General features: G+C 43.5%; 2 protein-coding genes across 5 annotated transcripts in view; both read right to left on the bottom strand.

Moving 5' to 3' along the window:
* The window catches only part of rab11fip3 (RAB11 family interacting protein 3 (class II)), a 30,429-nt gene extending 21,956 nt beyond the window's left edge, over positions 1-8,473 (bottom strand). For all 3 annotated transcript variants that reach the window (XM_031561709.2, XM_012831056.3, XM_031561710.2), the window contains exon 1: positions 7,277-8,473. In XM_031561709.2, coding sequence (XP_031417569.1) covers positions 7,277-8,473 — 1,197 coding nt within the window. The remainder of the gene's footprint in view (positions 1-7,276) is intronic.
* A 3,961-nt stretch (positions 8,474-12,434) lies between these two features.
* Positions 12,435-16,775, bottom strand: decr2 (2,4-dienoyl CoA reductase 2, peroxisomal). Of its 2 annotated transcripts, none has more exons than XM_031561716.2 (10): positions 16,651-16,775; positions 16,403-16,539; positions 16,252-16,320; positions 15,844-15,895; positions 15,311-15,446; positions 14,991-15,115; positions 14,648-14,741; positions 14,136-14,240; positions 13,681-13,915; positions 12,435-13,034 (listed from the first exon to the last, which is right to left on the bottom strand). In XM_031561716.2, exons 2-9 carry the CDS (start codon positions 16,501-16,503, stop codon positions 13,695-13,697), a joined length of 903 nt encoding a protein of 300 aa, XP_031417576.1. In that variant the 5' UTR covers positions 16,504-16,539; positions 16,651-16,775; the 3' UTR covers positions 12,435-13,034; positions 13,681-13,694. The 2 variants fall into 2 exon arrangements, with proteins under 2 accessions (XP_031417576.1, XP_031417575.1); XM_031561715.2 differs by having other exon boundaries at positions 13,727-13,915.
* Positions 16,776-17,453: the final 678 nt, after the last annotated feature.

Raw genomic sequence — 17,453 nt, 5'->3', positions numbered from 1 at the left:
ATACTGGCAATGCATACTCCATTCACACAATTCACTGGGTCTTGTGATGCTAGCAATCTACAGTTACACATTAGATCATATTTTGAATGCATTGCAATGCAATTGTGCAGTCATCAGTGAATGAACACATAGCTTTTAATATAGCTCTGCCGCTTAGCTAGTAGCCTACTTGCTACCACTTCATGCAGTGTCATATTAGTCAAATCCAATACATGGTTCTTTCAATAGGTTTACAAGTATTTACCATAGATAGGCATGCATTTTACTACCTTGGTGTGGACATGTAATGGGATATGGTATTGATAATCATGATTGATCTTATAGTAGCCAGCTGTTTATATGGTATTGATAATCATGTTTGATCTTAAAGGAGCCAGCTGTTTTTATGTTACATTTTTGTTATGTAGGACAGGACCTACATTTTTAAAGTTCTAAAAAAATATATATTTTGATAAAAGTTGCATTTAGAATGCAGTAGCCTAGGCTACAAAATATTTAGTATTTAGACATAGCCTAGGGCTACTGCGGTGTAATCTCTTTTAAAAAAAGGAGTTTTTATGTAATTATTTTATACAGCACATTTTAATTATTATCTAATGAAAAGGTAAAACAGAGTTCAAATCTGAGTGCTTGAATTTACATATAAAAACATGGAGGACAAGATGCATCGTGAATCATTTCATAACCAAAACATTACCCTTTGAATTGTCATCGAATCGAATCGTGAGGCCAGTGAAGATTCACACCTATAGTTAAACAAAGCTTACAATGTTCTCCACAAATAATTAGGCTATATTATCTGATGTAATTATGGTATCAACTGTAACACACACCACTCCTCTCAGACCGATGAAATCAGAGCTGTAAGAACACAGCAAATCACATTAGCAGAGGAAGAGAGAGAGAGAGAGAGAGGGGGGAGAGAAATAGAGAGAGAGAGAGAGAGAAAGATGAGTAAACACTGTGTGTTCTGCTGGTTTGCAGTAGGACGATCTTCCTCTACGTACATGTTGTAGCTCATACAGTTCTGTCATATTTACCAGGAACAAACCCAACCTCTTAAACCTGCTATGACCTCTCCAGACACACACGCACGCACGCACGCACGCACGCACGCACGCACGCACGCACGCACGCACGCACGCACGCACGCACGCACGCACGCACGCACGCACGCACGCACGCACGCACGCACGCACGCACGCACGCACGCACGCACGCACGCACGCACACACGCACACACACACACACACACACACACAAATGCCTGCACGCACGGATGTAGACACATACACAAAGAACTACCGATCCAGCTGCCCTCGAACAGATAGAATCAGTTACACCACTAACTGATATCTATGTGGCCTGTAACCTAGCAACAGCAATAATTTGGTGTGCAGGGATACTGCGTGTGGCTATGGCATCGGGCTACCAGGTGTCGAGCTAGCCTACACACTCACACACACACCTTTTTGACTTGCTTTTCTTCTCTGAGGGCTTTTACAATTTAAGAAGGGCCCACACACAAGCGCACACAGCCAAGTACAGGAGTGTGTGTCTCAGTGTGCGTGTGTGTTACATTGTAAAAACATAAGGATTGTATGACTGGGAGGAAGGTTGTGGAAAAGTGGGGCATAATCTCAAACAAGCCTCTCACCAGCTGAGAGTAAGGTCAGTAAGTACGCATACGTGCTCACACACATGCGCACACACACACACACACACAACGACAGTACAGGAAACACACTGACGAGTGAGACATCAGGTGTGATGATGGGTGATGCACTTCTTGCAGTCTTTTGTGGTCAGTGACAGAATGCCTGTGTGTGTGTGTGTGTGTGTGTTGTAACGGTGTCAACCCCAGGTAATGCAAGTTCAGACGCCAGACAGGCCCAAAATCCTGCGACTTAAGCTAAGGTATAACGCCGTCAGCAATTTGAACCAAAAACAGTGAAGATAATAAGGAGAAAAGCTCAGAGGTACGTGTGTGTGGAGCCTTATGACTGTGTGTGTACTTGGCTGACCTGACCCTTTCAGACAGGCTTTGTGTCAACTTCAGTGGGGGGGGGGGGGGGGGGGGGATTTCTATTCTCACTCACACACACACACACACACAAATTCACCATCCCTCACCAGAGAAAACCCCACTCCAAGAAAGGGAAAGAGCTTTTATGAACTCTCTCTCTCTTTCTCTACCATCCTCCTCTCTCGCTCTCTCCCTCCCTCTCTCTCTCTTATACACACACACAAAGGGGAAATTTGGACATTCCATTGAGGATTAGAGGGGCTTTGACCTAAAAGCAGGGGGCAAAACAGTGTATGGGAGACCGAGAGAGAGGGAGAGAGAGAGATAATGCCTGGGCAACCATGGTTGTCGTTGTGTTGCACATCTGAGTGCTATGTGATGTGGAAGCCCATTGTAGTGTGAGATGGCATCAAGTCTGCGTTGGCCGCTCAAGGTCTTCTGTTGTGGCCTGCCCGAGACTGGAACATGTTGTAGAGCAGCAGTTTCCAGCACTGGGACAAACTTGCCACAAGACAAGGAGAAAAACCCTGAATGCTTTTAAGGGGACTCATTAAAGCACCCTCCTATAAAAATAAGGGCTTTTACTGCTCAAACACAACGCTCCACCATAACACATCACATCATCTCTGCACCATCCTCCAACTCACTGAGCAGATGAGAAAAAGACAGAAGGCTGCTCCTCTGAAGCAAAGCCAACCCTAACCTCCCAAGGAGCCACCTGGGCTACCAATGATCTGTCATCATCATCACGGCTATTATCCTCCCTGTCACTCTACTCGTCATGCCAGCTCTGTCCTCGGAGCCTAATGCCTTCCTGTTTGGCTTCCTGGTCAGAATTTGCATCTCAGCCCGGAGTGCGAAACGGAGTCAAACATTCAAATTAGACAAGACAAAAAAAACATTCAGAAAGACACACACCAAGATACACAAACACACACACATACATACACACACCAAGATACACACACTCACCAAGATACACACACACATATCCAAACAGACAACCCCGCCTACTCAACATTCAGATAGACGCACACCAAGATACACACACACATCCAAACACAGACAACCCTGCCTACTCAAAAGAGTTTGCTCCCAGAGTGGCCGTCTCTCGACTGATCACGAAGCATTTATGAAATTGATTTGCTTTATGGGCTTGGTATTGCCGTCACTAACAGCCAGTTATTATCCATTTAGCTTCGCTGGTGGGATTGAGAGAGCAGAGCAGCATCCAGCTCTGAGCTCACATCTCACGCCTGGGACGCCCACCGTTATAAACAGCCCAACAGTGCTGTGGTTTCACTGTCAGCTGTGCTGGACTTGCTCTCTGTGATGCTTTAAATCCATCCCCTTCTCTGAATGCAACCAGCAAGCCAAGCATTAGGCTAATCTCCTGGTGCCTGCATTAGCCTCTGGGGCACACCGCCCAATACTGGAACAGATCCATTGTAAGAGATCAGTCCAGCATGGACCTGCAAGGCTAACAGCTAATGGAGGAGATAGTCGGTGCTGAAGGCCATCCAGAACAGAAAGCCAAATGTGACAGTAGTAGTTGTAGTAGTAAGGTCACATTAGGCCTTCTGGTTCAGGTTCTTTCAAGGTCTACATTTATGGCCTCTCTCGACACTTATGATTTCAGTCTGAAAGAATGTTAGTTTGACCTGGAATCGCTTTTAATGGTTCAGATCATTTGGAGCGAACGCTGACAGACCACCTGAGATTCTAACATTACTAATGGAAAATAGGTCATCATTGAATAAAACATGTGACTGGAAGTGACTGCTTTTGATATGTCTGGGCTATCATGTTACTGCAGGGTTTTCTACATTACCTAAGCCGAATGTCATCCTCACAATGCAACACTAGAAGAAGTATTATGTGGATAGCATGAGCTTATCTATTCGGGCCAAGGTTTATTACAGGTGGCTGCTGATTTTGAACATGTTACAGAACAACTGCTTCCAGTAGGTATGCATAGGTGGACACAAACACATCTTTAATCCTGTCTGACTTTAGCTGATGGGCTAGAGCAGTGGTTCCCAAAGTGTGAGGAGGTCTCCCCAAGGGGAGCATGGAGTTAGGGAACACGGACCCTAAACAACCCACTACTGGTCAAATGAAGTGTGGCAGTGCTCTTACAGCATAGTTGCCTGGAACTAACCTATTTGGTGACGGGTCTGTGCTAATATAATATGGCCAGGGTTAGGACACATCATGCAAAAAGATCATTCTTAAGTCCGATCCCTACACGCATGCACGGATGCTCTCACACACACTCGAACATACACACCTATTTCAGCCTGTTCCGGAACACTAGATCAGTGGAATCAGCTGTGTTCGATTAGAGAAGGAACACCAGTGTGCAGGAGGGCACATGGCCAATGAAAGAATTGGCCATAATTGATTTGAGAGACATCCTAACCAGATGTCCTCTGAGGTAAGGCATTACTAGTTCGACACACATAACATTCAGATACTTAAAATGTTTTAATAGTGAAATATCTATCTATCTATCTATCTATCATTTCTAACAATAAAAAGACAATGGCTAGATTAAAGGCTAACAAGAAAAATGCATCAATTGAATCGACTACATACAGTTTTACTGCAGTCAAAACACAATTTTGAAGTTCTAGCTCTAACTCAAGTATTGCTTGTGTACTGATACCGAGTGTACTGATCACAACTGCAACAAAGCTAATAATGAGTTCTAAGGTTGATCGAAATGTGACCAAGGACCAATCAACACTGCGAGTCTTGTGCATCTTCCACTGAGTGTGAATGCATTGTGTTTCAATGTGCTGTGACGGTGAAACACTCGGAGACACCACAAATAAACCCCTGCAGATTTTTGTACTGACAAGAAAATCTCCACCAATCCGCTATTGGCCGACTGGCATGCCATGAATGCACAGACAATGTCCCCAAGTGAGAGCTCCATCCCTCTCGTCTTTGTCTCACACACAGAAACCCAGTTATACACAATTCATATGATCTCAGCTGCTCCGTCTGCTTACATAAAATGGTTATGAGACCTGCAATGGCTGTAAAAGCACTGATAAGACTAAGTCATATGTTCTCACAAGATGAGGGAGGCTGAATAAGAGGAAGTAAAGTCTAGATGGCCCCTTAAATTGGGACTTGTACAATGTTTGTCTCCATGTCTTTACTGTTATGGCCACATCAGACACTGCAAGATGTGAGTCCAAGGGAACCTGAGAGAGTTCAGAGAGGGAATGTCCTCGTGATCGGTGTGCATCTGTGACTGTGTGTGTGAGTATGTCTGCAGTTACATCAGAGGCAATAATTCCACACCCAAACCACTTTAGTGGTACAGCCTTACGCTCTGTACTTCTCTCTCTGACACACACACAGACACACACACACACACACACACACACACACACACAAATATGCAATCGCAGCATGAGGGTGGAGTGGGAGAACTGTCTAATCTCCCTGGAAAGACATAAACTTAACATCAACCATATGACAGATTTATCTGTGTGTGTGCAAAATCTTTTAATCTCTATAGCGACCTTAGCATCCTCATATTGTCAGATCACCTCAAGCATTCAAGACTAATAATGTAACTTCTCCCCCTCTCCCTCACACACACACACACACAAACAAACAAAAATGGAGAGGACACAGAAAAGCAGGTGCAGCCAGTTCACTTTGTGCTCAACCTTCCCAGCCCCCCCCCCCCCCCCCCCCCCCCATGTCAATAAACATCCCACTGGATCCACTAAGCAGCTCCTCGGCTAACTGCTGACCACTTATGTAACTGGGTACAGCCTATACAACCAGGTGTTGGTTAGTTCATCAGCAAAGCATATCATCTAGTCTACTTAACCTAAGTAATGCTTTCAAATGCAGTGTGCTAAGGAGCACTGCAACAAACTACCCTGCAGAAATGAGCCTTCACTCCATAGATAAGCTTGCCTGATGTCAGTGAGTAGCATAGCAATGGAGCCTACAGGCATGAATACACTAGAGATGACGTACACAGTGCTACATGGAGGGCAACCGCGGTGCTACCCAAACTCATCTGAAGTACTGACAGTGCCTATGCAGAAGATAACAAATGCAATTAAGAAGAAGGATCCTAGTTATAGTTAACATGACAGGTGGTGATTCACAACAATGAACCAAACCGGACTGTCAGTATTTCTGACAGTTCACCCTTGCAAATGATCACTATTATGTTGCCTTGTAGCACAATCATTTGGCCTACCACATCAGCAAGCATTAATGCGGATTAGCTTTCCAGCTAACAATTAAATCAGACAGCTCAAATTGTCTAAATGGCAAAGTAGACAGGTCATTATCTGTGGATGATATGCTGAATGCTGGAGAATGAAGAACTGTGATGGCAGTACAGGGACAGAAATGAAATAGACAGAGAGAAGAGAGAGAGAGAGAGAGAGAGGGAGAGGGTGAGAACTAACAGAGAAACACAAAGATGGGCTGGGTTAGAGAAGCGGGAGGGAGGGAGGGAGAGAGAAGAAGGGAGGGAGTGTGTGGGTTTTGAGTCTCTGTGGTCTGAATAATAAAACAGGAGCTCTGGAGTATCTGAGGGATTGGGTTTCCCCGAGTGTATTGTGACCAGTGGAAACACACGCACACAGAGACGCACACAGAGACAAACACAGGGAGAGACTGGGAGCCAGAAAAGGGAACACAAGTACTGAAAATGAAGAGAGAGACGGGAAAGAGGGGTACACAGAAATGGCTGGTCATTTACATGTAAAAAGAACACTGTCAGCCAGGAACAGGTTTGGATGAGAAGTTTTGACTCCTCTCCCAGATAAAAGAGGTTGCGATCACCACAAACACAGACATTCCCCTTGCATAACCACTCAATTGTGTCCTTTTTACTCTGACTGGGAAAGCTTGTGTCTTAGGCTTTTAACAGTGATCTGAGTGCCACTGTATTTGATTAGTAACAATAGCTGGATGGAAAAGGCATTAGGTTATCTCTGTTACATGGAATTCCACTTATGAGGTCAGCTGATACCCAGAAACTAATGTGCACTACATGGCGGCGGTTTCATCTGAAGGCCTTGAAAAAAGAGAAACAACACTTTCCATTTCCATACCCCCTCTGTTCCCCTCACCTACACAAGATCATTTTTATAAGTCAACTTCCTGCATTCAAACCAGCTGATAGGAAAGTACTGTCAGCCTCCATGTAAATGTAAAAAGACCAACCAACACGATTACCTGGACAAGCACCCATGTACACACCTGTTCAGCTCCATATGCAGCAGCAAACTCCAGGAACTCCTCCATGCGTACAAATCCATCCCCATCCTGATCCAGCGCCTGGAACACTGCTCTCAAGGGCTCTGTGGACACCATGGCTACAGAGATGGGCCCCGCGCTCTGAACTTCCATGGTGCCCTGTGGATCGAGATCCAGGCTCTCATATTCGGGTAAAACCGCCACGTTGTTTTCCTCCATCAACTGTCGCGTGGTTCCCTCCGTCGGTGAGCTGCCATCGCGCTGGGCTTGAGTTACCTTCTCAATACTCGCCTGGGTGAGTGTGAGTGCCTCTCCCTCCCCCTGGTTCACTTCCAACTGAGCCGGTGTGTGATTGGCTGAGCAGGTCTGACCTGGGGCTCCTCCCATGTCACTCAGCTGGTCACCTGCACAGGTGAGGAGGAGGGGGAGGCTAACTGGTGTGGTTAAGACATCCTGGTCTTCAGCACATACACTAACAGAACCTGACCGAGTGTCTAGAGAACAGCTGTCCAGGGCAGGAGTGTTTTCACTGCTTAACTCTGAAGGGTCGCCATGCATGGAAGGTTTTTCCTGAGGCTGTGTGCTGACACCGTCACTTATTGGTTCAACACAAAAGTCACTACCATCAACAATCTGTTGGTCAGGGCAAGTGGTGTCCAGCTCAGCTGTGTTTTCAGTGTCAGGAGTGTGTAAGAAATCTGGGTGGTTAGTTTTGAATGTCTGTGAGTCATCTGCCACTTCAGTATTCATGGTGTGTGTGATGCATTCAGATGTGAGTAGGTCTGTCCTGTCAATGTTTTCAGTGCAATATTGCTGTGAGTTTTCAAGGTTTAACTTGTGGGTATTGTCCAGCTTTTGTGCATTGAATTCTGGTGGTATGCTTGAATTTTCAGGTTCCGGGGAGTCCAAGGTATCTAAATGTTGACGTTGGAGTGTGGTTATGTCCTCTATGTTTTCAGAGTTTACAGAAACAACTATGTTATCTTTTATATTTTCAGTGTTGAATATATGTGTGTTTGTATTTCCATGGGTAATTATTGGTATGGTATCCGAATGTTCAGAGTCAAGTGTGTCTCTCTTATCTGAGGTATTTATCTCAGCAATAGTGAAAGAATCAGGTGAGCTACCTGCATCAATGACATCCTCAGGAAAGACATCAATCACTTGCGTTTGTTCAGGAGAACCAGCAGCTAGAAGCATGTGCTGAAGGTTCTTGGCGGTTGAAGTATCACCATCAGTGGCATGTCTAACTGAGTGTTCAGATGGTTCTGCCCCAGGGACATGTTCAGAAGATACGTCTCCTTCAAGTGTGTGTCGATATGGTTCAGCTTCAAGCAAAACCTCAGACACATTAACTGTTTCAGCCCTGGGTTTATACGTTTCTGTCTCAGACAGATTTTCCTCAAAGATCCATCCAGGTAAGATATCTTCTTCATGTGTGTGTCGATATGGTTCAGCTTCAGGCAAAACCTCAGACACGTTGACTCTTTCAGTCCTGGGTTTATACGTTTCTGTCTCAGACAGATTTTCCTCAAAGATCCATCCAGGTAAGATATCTTCTTCATGTGTGTGTCGATATGGTTCAGCTTCAGGCAAAACCTCAGACACGTTGACTCTTTCAGTCCTGGGTTTATACGTTTCTGTCTCAGACAGATTTTCCTCAAAGATCCATCCAGGTAAAATGTCTTCTTCATGTGTGTGTTCAGTTATTATTCCTTCAGGTAGGTGTTGATACGACTCTGACTTGCAAGTGGCTTCAGACAGAGCATCCCTTTGCTCTATGTGTTCATCTGCTGTATTTTCAGATGTGTTTTCTCTGGTGTCTCCATATACAGCACATCGCCTAGATTATTTTTTTCTGTGTGTTGTTGACCAGCTTGTTCATGTATTTCAGTCTCAGTTGAGTGTTCAGAAACTGCTTCAGATTCATTTCCAGACGGCAAGTCTCCTTCGATCAAGATGATGCCTTCTGCTGCAGTTGCAGGTATTTCTTCCACAGCTTTGATATCCAGTGATGCATCCTTTTCAGGTGTCTGTTCAGAGAGGACTTGTTGAGTTGTGACCTCAAGTAAGAGTTCAGGTGCATCTACCTCTGTAGCCAATACAGATAAATGATCTCCTTCAAATAACTGCTGAGGGGCAGGTTCACACCCAAGATCTCTATCAGATGTCAATACACTCAAAGTGTGACTGTGTGAAGCCTGGTCAGTCAGAACTTCTTCTTCGGGCAAGGCTAGTGGAGGAGCATGTGTTCCTTCTCCCTCTGTGTGATGACATATGTCTGCCTCAGTCTGTATCAGGAGTTCAGCTCCACCTTCAATAGGCATGATGTCGCCATCTGGGCTTTTTTGGGTGTGTTGACATATTTCTGACTCCGTCATGTTTTTGGATGCTATAGTCTGTGCTGTGTGGTCAGATGTTTTTGTTAAAAGTGTGTTTGCCGGCGAGAGGCAACTGCTGTAGATTTCTGATATTTCCTGTTCTGTCTGCTGGAAAGCATCCTCCTCAAGTAAGAGATGAGGGGTATGCTGCTCTGTGCACACATATTGTTGATTCATCTCCTCGCACACAAGAGGGTTGCTTGTTTCACTTGGAAGAGCTGTGGGCTCCAAACACACACCTGTGAGTGTGAGATCAAGCTGGGGAGTCCTGTATGACATTGTACACTCCTCGGGTGTGAAGATGTGTTGTGGATCCTGAGCTGAAGTGTGTGTAAGAGTCTGCGAAGACAAAAGTTCCTGTGTATGGGTGTCCACACCTGGCTCATGCTGCACATCACCTGTGGAGTCACTGACGATGAGTGAGTCTGTGAACACAGGTGTGCTCTCTGGGATGTCTGTGGTCTCCCTGCCCCATTGTTGGTTACTACTTGTACTACTTGTAATATCTGAACTGGCATTGGAACAGGGGCTGGCACTCTCCTCTACGACCTGGTCTTGCTCACTTGGTGGGAAATCCTGGGAACAAGAGAGATGGCTTTCCCAATGTGAGGCAGAGTGCTCTGCATCTTGCTCCCATGGGAACATCTGCTCTACACCAGAATACTGGGGAGTCCGAAACAGGTCATCTAAATTTAAGGCATTTTCTGGGAATATCTCACCCAGGCTGAGAGACAAGACATTCCCATCTCCCTCCTCAAAATGCAGTTGCCGTTCATCTGTCTCCTCATTTCTGCATGGCGTTACAGAATCAGTTGAATCCAGAAGCATAAACCCCAGGCTATTCTGATCTCCATCCCAGTCAGTGTGGCTTCCAGGACTGGACATCAAAACCTGTTCCATGTTTGTCCACCACAAGGAGTGCTAAAAAACGCAGCCTGCAATAAGCCGTTTCTCGCTGAGATCCATAAGTGAACCTCTCTTTTCACTACACAAGACAAGAGTGCCCAAGGACAACTATGGAAGAGCAATGGCAACACAGACATCCACCATGCAAAAGTGCGGCGAAACTCACGATAAGGCGATTGACTCCCACGTCTATGTTTACAGGCTGAGAATTAATCTAGTTAACTAAAGCCCCTTCAAAGGCGCGCTTATCCACAACCAAATCCCGACATCATTAAGGTGGATTACAAAATAAGCAACTGCGGCAAGATATTTTTTCGGTTACTGTCAAGTTATCGAATAGATACAGGGCTATGTTCTATTCCACAGAGTTATATTGATGACATCACAAACAAACATCAGGTGGCTAAGCTATGTCTGAAATCGGTCATGAGGCCGTCTGTAGGCTTATACATGTGTGAGAAAACAAGTTTACTATTGCTTGTGTCCAAAACACAGATCATAAGATTATAATAAGAACAATTAACTTCAAAGAATTAAGTGTAATTGTATGTCATCTGAAAAACATCTTGTCCGACAGCAGCTACAGAGTGTAAACCATGTGATAATTCACAATTATTTCAGAAAATGTAATTGTTTGCAGCGTGAAAACTATCTGTTATAAACTACAGATAACGTTACCGTACCGAACACTGTGAATTACTTATGACACTAGGTGCATGATATTATAAACACATACATCTAGGCTACCATAACGACACCGGCTAACGGAGGGCAGGAATGGAAATGAACTGCACACTTCCTTTGGGACACTTTCTGTTCAACTTTCGCTTCAGACAAGCACTACCAAAAACCAAATGCTTCATTTGCTAACATGTTTGAGACATATTAAATATTTTACATTATCCAATAGGCTAATGTTTGTTAGCTGAGTGAGCTAACACTACTGCCTACACCCAGTAGCCCACCTTCCTTGCTAACGGGTTTATTAGGTCCGGAGGTGGCTTCTTCGAAAAATGTCTGATTAGAAAAAAAAATCAATTACCGTTTGCAGTTAATATAAAACTGCAGCGGTTAGCTAAGTGGCCGTCAGTATAATAATAATTAGCTAGCTCGTTGAGTGACAGATTGTGTTGCTGGTAGACAAGGCTTGGATTAGTAGCTGTAATAGCGTCGACATATGGCTAACAGGCTAAAAGATACAAGCATCCCTCCTTCGAAAACGGGGCAAGCTGAGGGGGCTAGCTGGCCCATCCGTTGGTCACGTCTACCTCCACCACCAGAGAATATAAAATCCTTGCGTTCACGTTATTTCCAAAGGTTATATTGTGTAAATCCTCACGGCTATCCAGTTGAAAGATGTTAGCGTTGTGTTATTGCCTTGTTTTTTTCCTTCAAGATAACCGGAGTCCAAGAAGAATTACACGAATCATCCACCTGTGCTGGTTAGCTGTGTTAGCTAAAACCCCATGAGTGTTCATTTATCATCACCACATTATTGTCTCACAGGGGTTAGAGGTGATTGATATGATGAAATTATGATCCCCAGATTATTCGTTATGGATGGTGCCATTTGTATTCCAAGCGATAATGTCACACCAGCCAGTATGCGCTCGCATCAGCAGCCGATGCAACCTCTGCCATCCTCATACCGCATACACAGCGACGTCAACAGTGAGCACGCAAGCGCAGCGAGTACGCCGCAGTCTGCCGATATCAACCAAACGCGTCGAGAAATTATTTTGTTATGAGGATAGTACAGGAAAAGGACAAAATACCATGGAACGGGATAGCCTTAATAATGGGAACATGGGGGATTTAAAATTACGTCTCTGACTGCCAAAAGCATAGCGTCTCAAACAAGGCCTTCAGTCCAGTTACTTTCATTTGCAGAGCCCGCATCATTTTCATTTATTGACGAGGGGGGAAAAAACACGTATTGAATGATAAGGTATTTCTGAGCCTACTCAGTTTGCCTTTGATTAAAATATACTGGGCGAAGGATATGTCGTGTGTAGGCTATTGATTACAGGTAAACAGCAGCATATTAATTATGCTTTACTTTATGATACCACTGCGCCCTCAAGTGGTTTTCATTAAATGTTGTAAAATGTGGTTACAAACTAATTACAGATGCATTAACACACATATATAAGAAATTACATTTGTTTCGTGTTTCAAAAAGAAATGTTCAATACTGAATTTGTGAAAGAGAAAACACAAGCTAACATAGGATGAACAAAAAGCTCCAGAATACAGAGTGAATTGTACAGCCCAAGGACATCTGGCTTGTCAGTCCCAGTATGTGCAAATAAACATTAACACATGATTACTGTTTGAAACGATGGAATGCTATGTTCAAGTCCAAAGGAGTTTGACATGTAGAGCCCTCCTTTATCTTGTCACATGGTCGGTCTTCTTAGAGGATGATAGAAGACATTACTTCCTATCTCTCTTCATTTCAGAGGACCAGAATCCTGAAATAGAAATTAGTGGTGGAGTCAGTGAACACAGTTCAGACAACTCTACTCACTCTCTCAATTCTGCTCCGTCAAGTCCTCCTAAATGTCAGTCCTCTGTGCCTTGTCCTGTCCTTTCACCTGTCCTTTCATGTCTTCTCCGTGCTTCCCTCTCTGCTCTATCTCATACTGTTCTATCCATTCCATTCCATTCCATTCCAGTTCTGTCCTCTACCTCCCCCTCCACTAATGAGGTTCTGTTATGAATGGTGAATTCTACCTTTAATACCAATTTAAGGTAAATGACCAACCCTGTGTTATACTGACAGAGGTCAAAATCTACACAGAGGAAACTCATAAAACACTGGGGATCAAATTCATACAAAAAAGTAGTAGGATAATAAATACTATTTGATTTTCTTATTTTATAAGGTTACTTTTGGTGTTATTTTCTTTAGCCAATAGGTAACAAGTAGAAGGCTGGCAGACAAAGGAGAAGGAAGACAGACACTCACACATATACATACGGACAAACAGACAGTCACATACCAAACAGCGTTACACTCTGGGATGCAGGTAGGGAACAACATCTGAAGAGCACAACATCTCACACACACACACACACACACACACACACACACACTGTCACACTTCACACACACACCTGAGTGTTGGGTGTCAGAGTTTAGCAGAGCGAGAGGAGAGTATACCCAGCAGACGGTGCACGTCATTGGGCGACGTCAGCCACGCTCCACCATCAGCCACCAGTATGCTGCCTGTGATGTAGGAAGCTGCCCTGCTGGAGAGGAAGAGCACGGTGTGGGCCATCTCTGTCTTATTCCCCGCACGCTGCAGGGGAATGCTGTTAAATGCCCCTGCATCCTCAGCATGGGGACCACCTAACAGAAAGGGGGGATACAAGACCAGCGGAGAAGGAAGACAAGGAAGAGACGGTATAGTAAATAAAAGGAATGTTGGGGATATTGTTATTGGGGATCCTGATAAGAGGCAACATTGTTTTGTGTTTCTATCAAACTAAAAGATAACTCCAGTGTATGTCTGGTGCCCTTGTGTGTAAGTGTAAGCAGGTGTATGCTTTAGGCAGAACCCCAGTCTCACCCAGTCGGCGGTAGCCCTCGGTGCCTGAAATAGGTCCTGGTGCTACGGTGTTCACTCGCACTCCATTGGGCCCCCACTCCACAGCCAGGTGTTTGGTCATGGCATCTACACCAGAGACAGGAGAAGCGAGACAGAGGTTGGAAATTTGGTGTTTGGTGTTAACCTGTAATTAAAATTCTGTTAAGTCAGCTATTGTGTGTCCAAAAATCTCCATAACTACATCATTTTCTTTTGGTGAAGGCCGTTTCACTTATTCTTTGTTACTAGTTTAAAATAATACATTGTGTGGAGTCAATAAAAGCTTACGAAGAAAAGAAAGAAATGGCTACAAGAATGAGAAACAATAATCATATGGCAGTTCAAAACCCAGTCATGTCTTTCAGGCTCCGTCAGCCTGGGCAATAGTAAGGGTGGTAACAGGGTAAATCTAGCTTTCTTGTTTCATCAGCAAGACCAACGCCCACGTGGTCTTTATTCCACTAATACCCATGAGGCATGAGTCCTACACTCACCGTTTGCTGCTTTTGCTGACCCAGCATGCACCTGGAGCGCCTGACCCTTGTATCCCAGAGTGGCGGAAATGTTCACAATAGAACCACCATGATCCTGCAATTGGTCAAACAAGATAATCCATCAGTTCTATTCACAACCATCTATGATCTTCATCTAAATGGAAATGCTTATGAAAGAATGCATGACTACAACTAATGCAAAGACTTTTGCCTTCCACCATTTTTACTTCACCTCAGTCACAGTTCAACATTGTCCAGAAAATTCAGTTAATTCTTTAACTAGTTTATATTTAGCTATTCTTCAAAGCAATAAGTCCATTAATGGTAAATAAGACTATTTTACCTTGAACCACTTCTCATAGGCCACTTTGCTGGCATTGAAAGTGCCCATGGTGTCGATCTCCAGTACTGTCTTGAAGGCGTTGAATGACAAAGAAGAGGCAGGACATAGGAAGTTACCTGCAGCATCTAACCACAAAAACATTAATGTTACGAACATCTACATCGGATGAAATTTACTTTTAAAAAAAAAATAATGTTATCAGTCTTTGCTAAGGTGTGTGTGATGTGTGTGTCCAAACATGAGTCTTTGAGTGTGTGTGATGTGTGTCAAAGCTGCCTGATAAAATGAAGAGGTCAGAGCAGTGTGGGTGTGCTTCTTACTGTTAATGAGTATGTCTAAGCGACCCAGCTCCTCCAATGTTCGATCTACAGCTGTATTAATAGTCTCTGGTTGCCTGACATCTATTGCCAAAGGGAGACATCTCCGACCAGTTGCTTTAGTTAGCTTCTCTGCAGCCTGCACACATAAACACACCCACAATTCAGTTTCTTTTCATATAGGTCCTCTTTTGAATTAAAAAATATGCTCTGCTGTACAATAATGTCTGAACATCACGTCTGTCTGCAATGCACATTCACTCTAGATATGCGTGCACAAAAATAAAAACATGTGCTACATATTACAGGGCTAACAGCTTTATTCTTTTTATGATATTATGATTAATGTTCCTATTTATGCGGATAGCTTCTCTTTCAATTTAACTTTTAACACATTTTAAAACAAAATAACCGACCCAACAATCACTTATAATAAAGAAATGAGTTATGCCACCACACGGAAGTGTTAATCTCATGGCATTCATGGATCACACACAGTGAGAAAATAGCTAACAACGGATAAGAGTTCTGGTTACCTCACTTAGACGTTGCAGATTTCGGCTGGCGATCACTACATCGCACCCATGCCTGAGGTTAGAGGTCAGGTGTTATATTAAGTGGTAAAGGATAAGAGGAAAGATAAAGGCAGAGGAAAGTGTGTATATTCCAATCAGTTATCATAAATCGAATGTAAATGGTAAAATGTTGTATATCTTAGGGAAATGTTTATGAAATCTGGCATTGCAATACCATAATAATTGTAAATGATATGTTTAAAAACTTTATCATTATGCATGATAACCACAGGGGTAAAGGTCCTTGGGGGTGTCTATGTTGAGAGATAACATTGCTCGCTAAGCAGAAGGGTAGAAGGAATCGTGATAATAATTTAGGTCAAAGTTTGTGTTCACCAAAAGCAAGTGCGTGAATATTGTTAGACTGACCTCATGAAGACTTCAGCTATGCGGAATCCAATGCCAGAGCCACCACCTGTGATAAAGGCAACCTGATCTCTGCAGAGAAACACAATCAAGTTAGTCCATATATGATCTGGAACCGCTTGCATGTACATTTGCTGTGTGTGTGTTTACTGACTTCAAAAGGTCTGGACTGTAGAGGTATGTGTAGGAATTCATGCAATCATCAGTCATGACGTCCTCTGGTAATTCTCCGGTTCTCTGAGACTCTTCTGCCATCCTTGCATCACACGGAGACAGAAATCACAAAACCCCCCTGGAAAGCAAAACGGCCTGAGTTTCCTGCGTATCGACGTGTAACCTACCGATAAGTCACATTAAAACATATTTTAATTTAATCGCTGAAAACCTAAAAAGTTATCTTACCTTCGTCGAAAACCAACCTTATGGATTACAGCGCAAAACTGGGAGCTTCTGAAAAACTTTAACTTACTGTCAAATTTCACCTCTCTCTATGAACTCTGCACTTTGGATTGGACCGCCAAAGGAGTACCGTGCACTCTGGGAAATGTAGTTTGGAAACCGACTGTCCGTGTAATTATTTTTAATTGAGGGTCTTCTGCACATAAAATAAACGCCTGGTTGTACTATTTGGTTGTGCAGGTTGTAATCTTGGGCATTCAGGTACGATTAGGGTATAATTCACAGAGAGTAACCGCTTTTCTGATATCTTAAGAACTACTCTGCCCATGAATCATGGCAGCATTGTTTTCTGTGCCTGTATATGATTTGCAAAACACCATTCCATAAGCCAATCACGTATGAAGGTAACGCCCATCTTCACATCACATGTACACAATTGTAAAGAGGCCTAAACCATGGTTACTCATTCCATAGGCAAAGACCTATATAGCTTTGACTTGATAGTTCTTGATGTCAAAAGACAAATGTTATAATAATAATAATAATAATAATAATAATAATAAACTTTATTTGTATAGCACCTTCCATACAAAACAATGGAGCTCAAAGTGCTTAAATGTTATACATGTGCATATGTTTTATTTTAATTTAAATGGTTGACAAAGACCCAACTGATGGAAAACCTATCATCCAGTTGGTGTTTTCAACATTTGTTTGTATTTTCCTGTGTGTGCAGTAATCCAATCGGTGTGTAGCGAAGCTAATCAGACTAATTTGAGCAAAATGTCGGCCTAATTGACGTTCAT

Source organism: Clupea harengus, chromosome 23 (assembly GCF_900700415.2).
Source record: "Clupea harengus chromosome 23, Ch_v2.0.2, whole genome shotgun sequence".
NCBI classification, from domain to species: Eukaryota; Metazoa; Chordata; class Actinopteri; order Clupeiformes; family Clupeidae; genus Clupea; species Clupea harengus.
Note: the sequence above shows the minus strand (reverse complement) of the source record. Positions and strands in the feature narration are given on the sequence as shown.

Coding starts and splice junctions, on each gene's coding strand:
- decr2 (XM_031561715.2), bottom strand. CDS start 16,503: ATGGCAGAAGAGTCTCAGAGAACCGGAGAATTACCAGAGGACGTCATG. Junction 13,916..14,135: donor CGAGGGCTACCGCCGACTGG/GTGAGACTGGGG, acceptor CCTTTCTGTTAG/GTGGTCCCCATGCTGAGGAT. Junction 13,035..13,726: donor TGACGTGCACCGTCTGCTGG/GTATACTCTCCT, acceptor TTTCTATTTCAG/GATTCTGGTCCTCTGAAATG.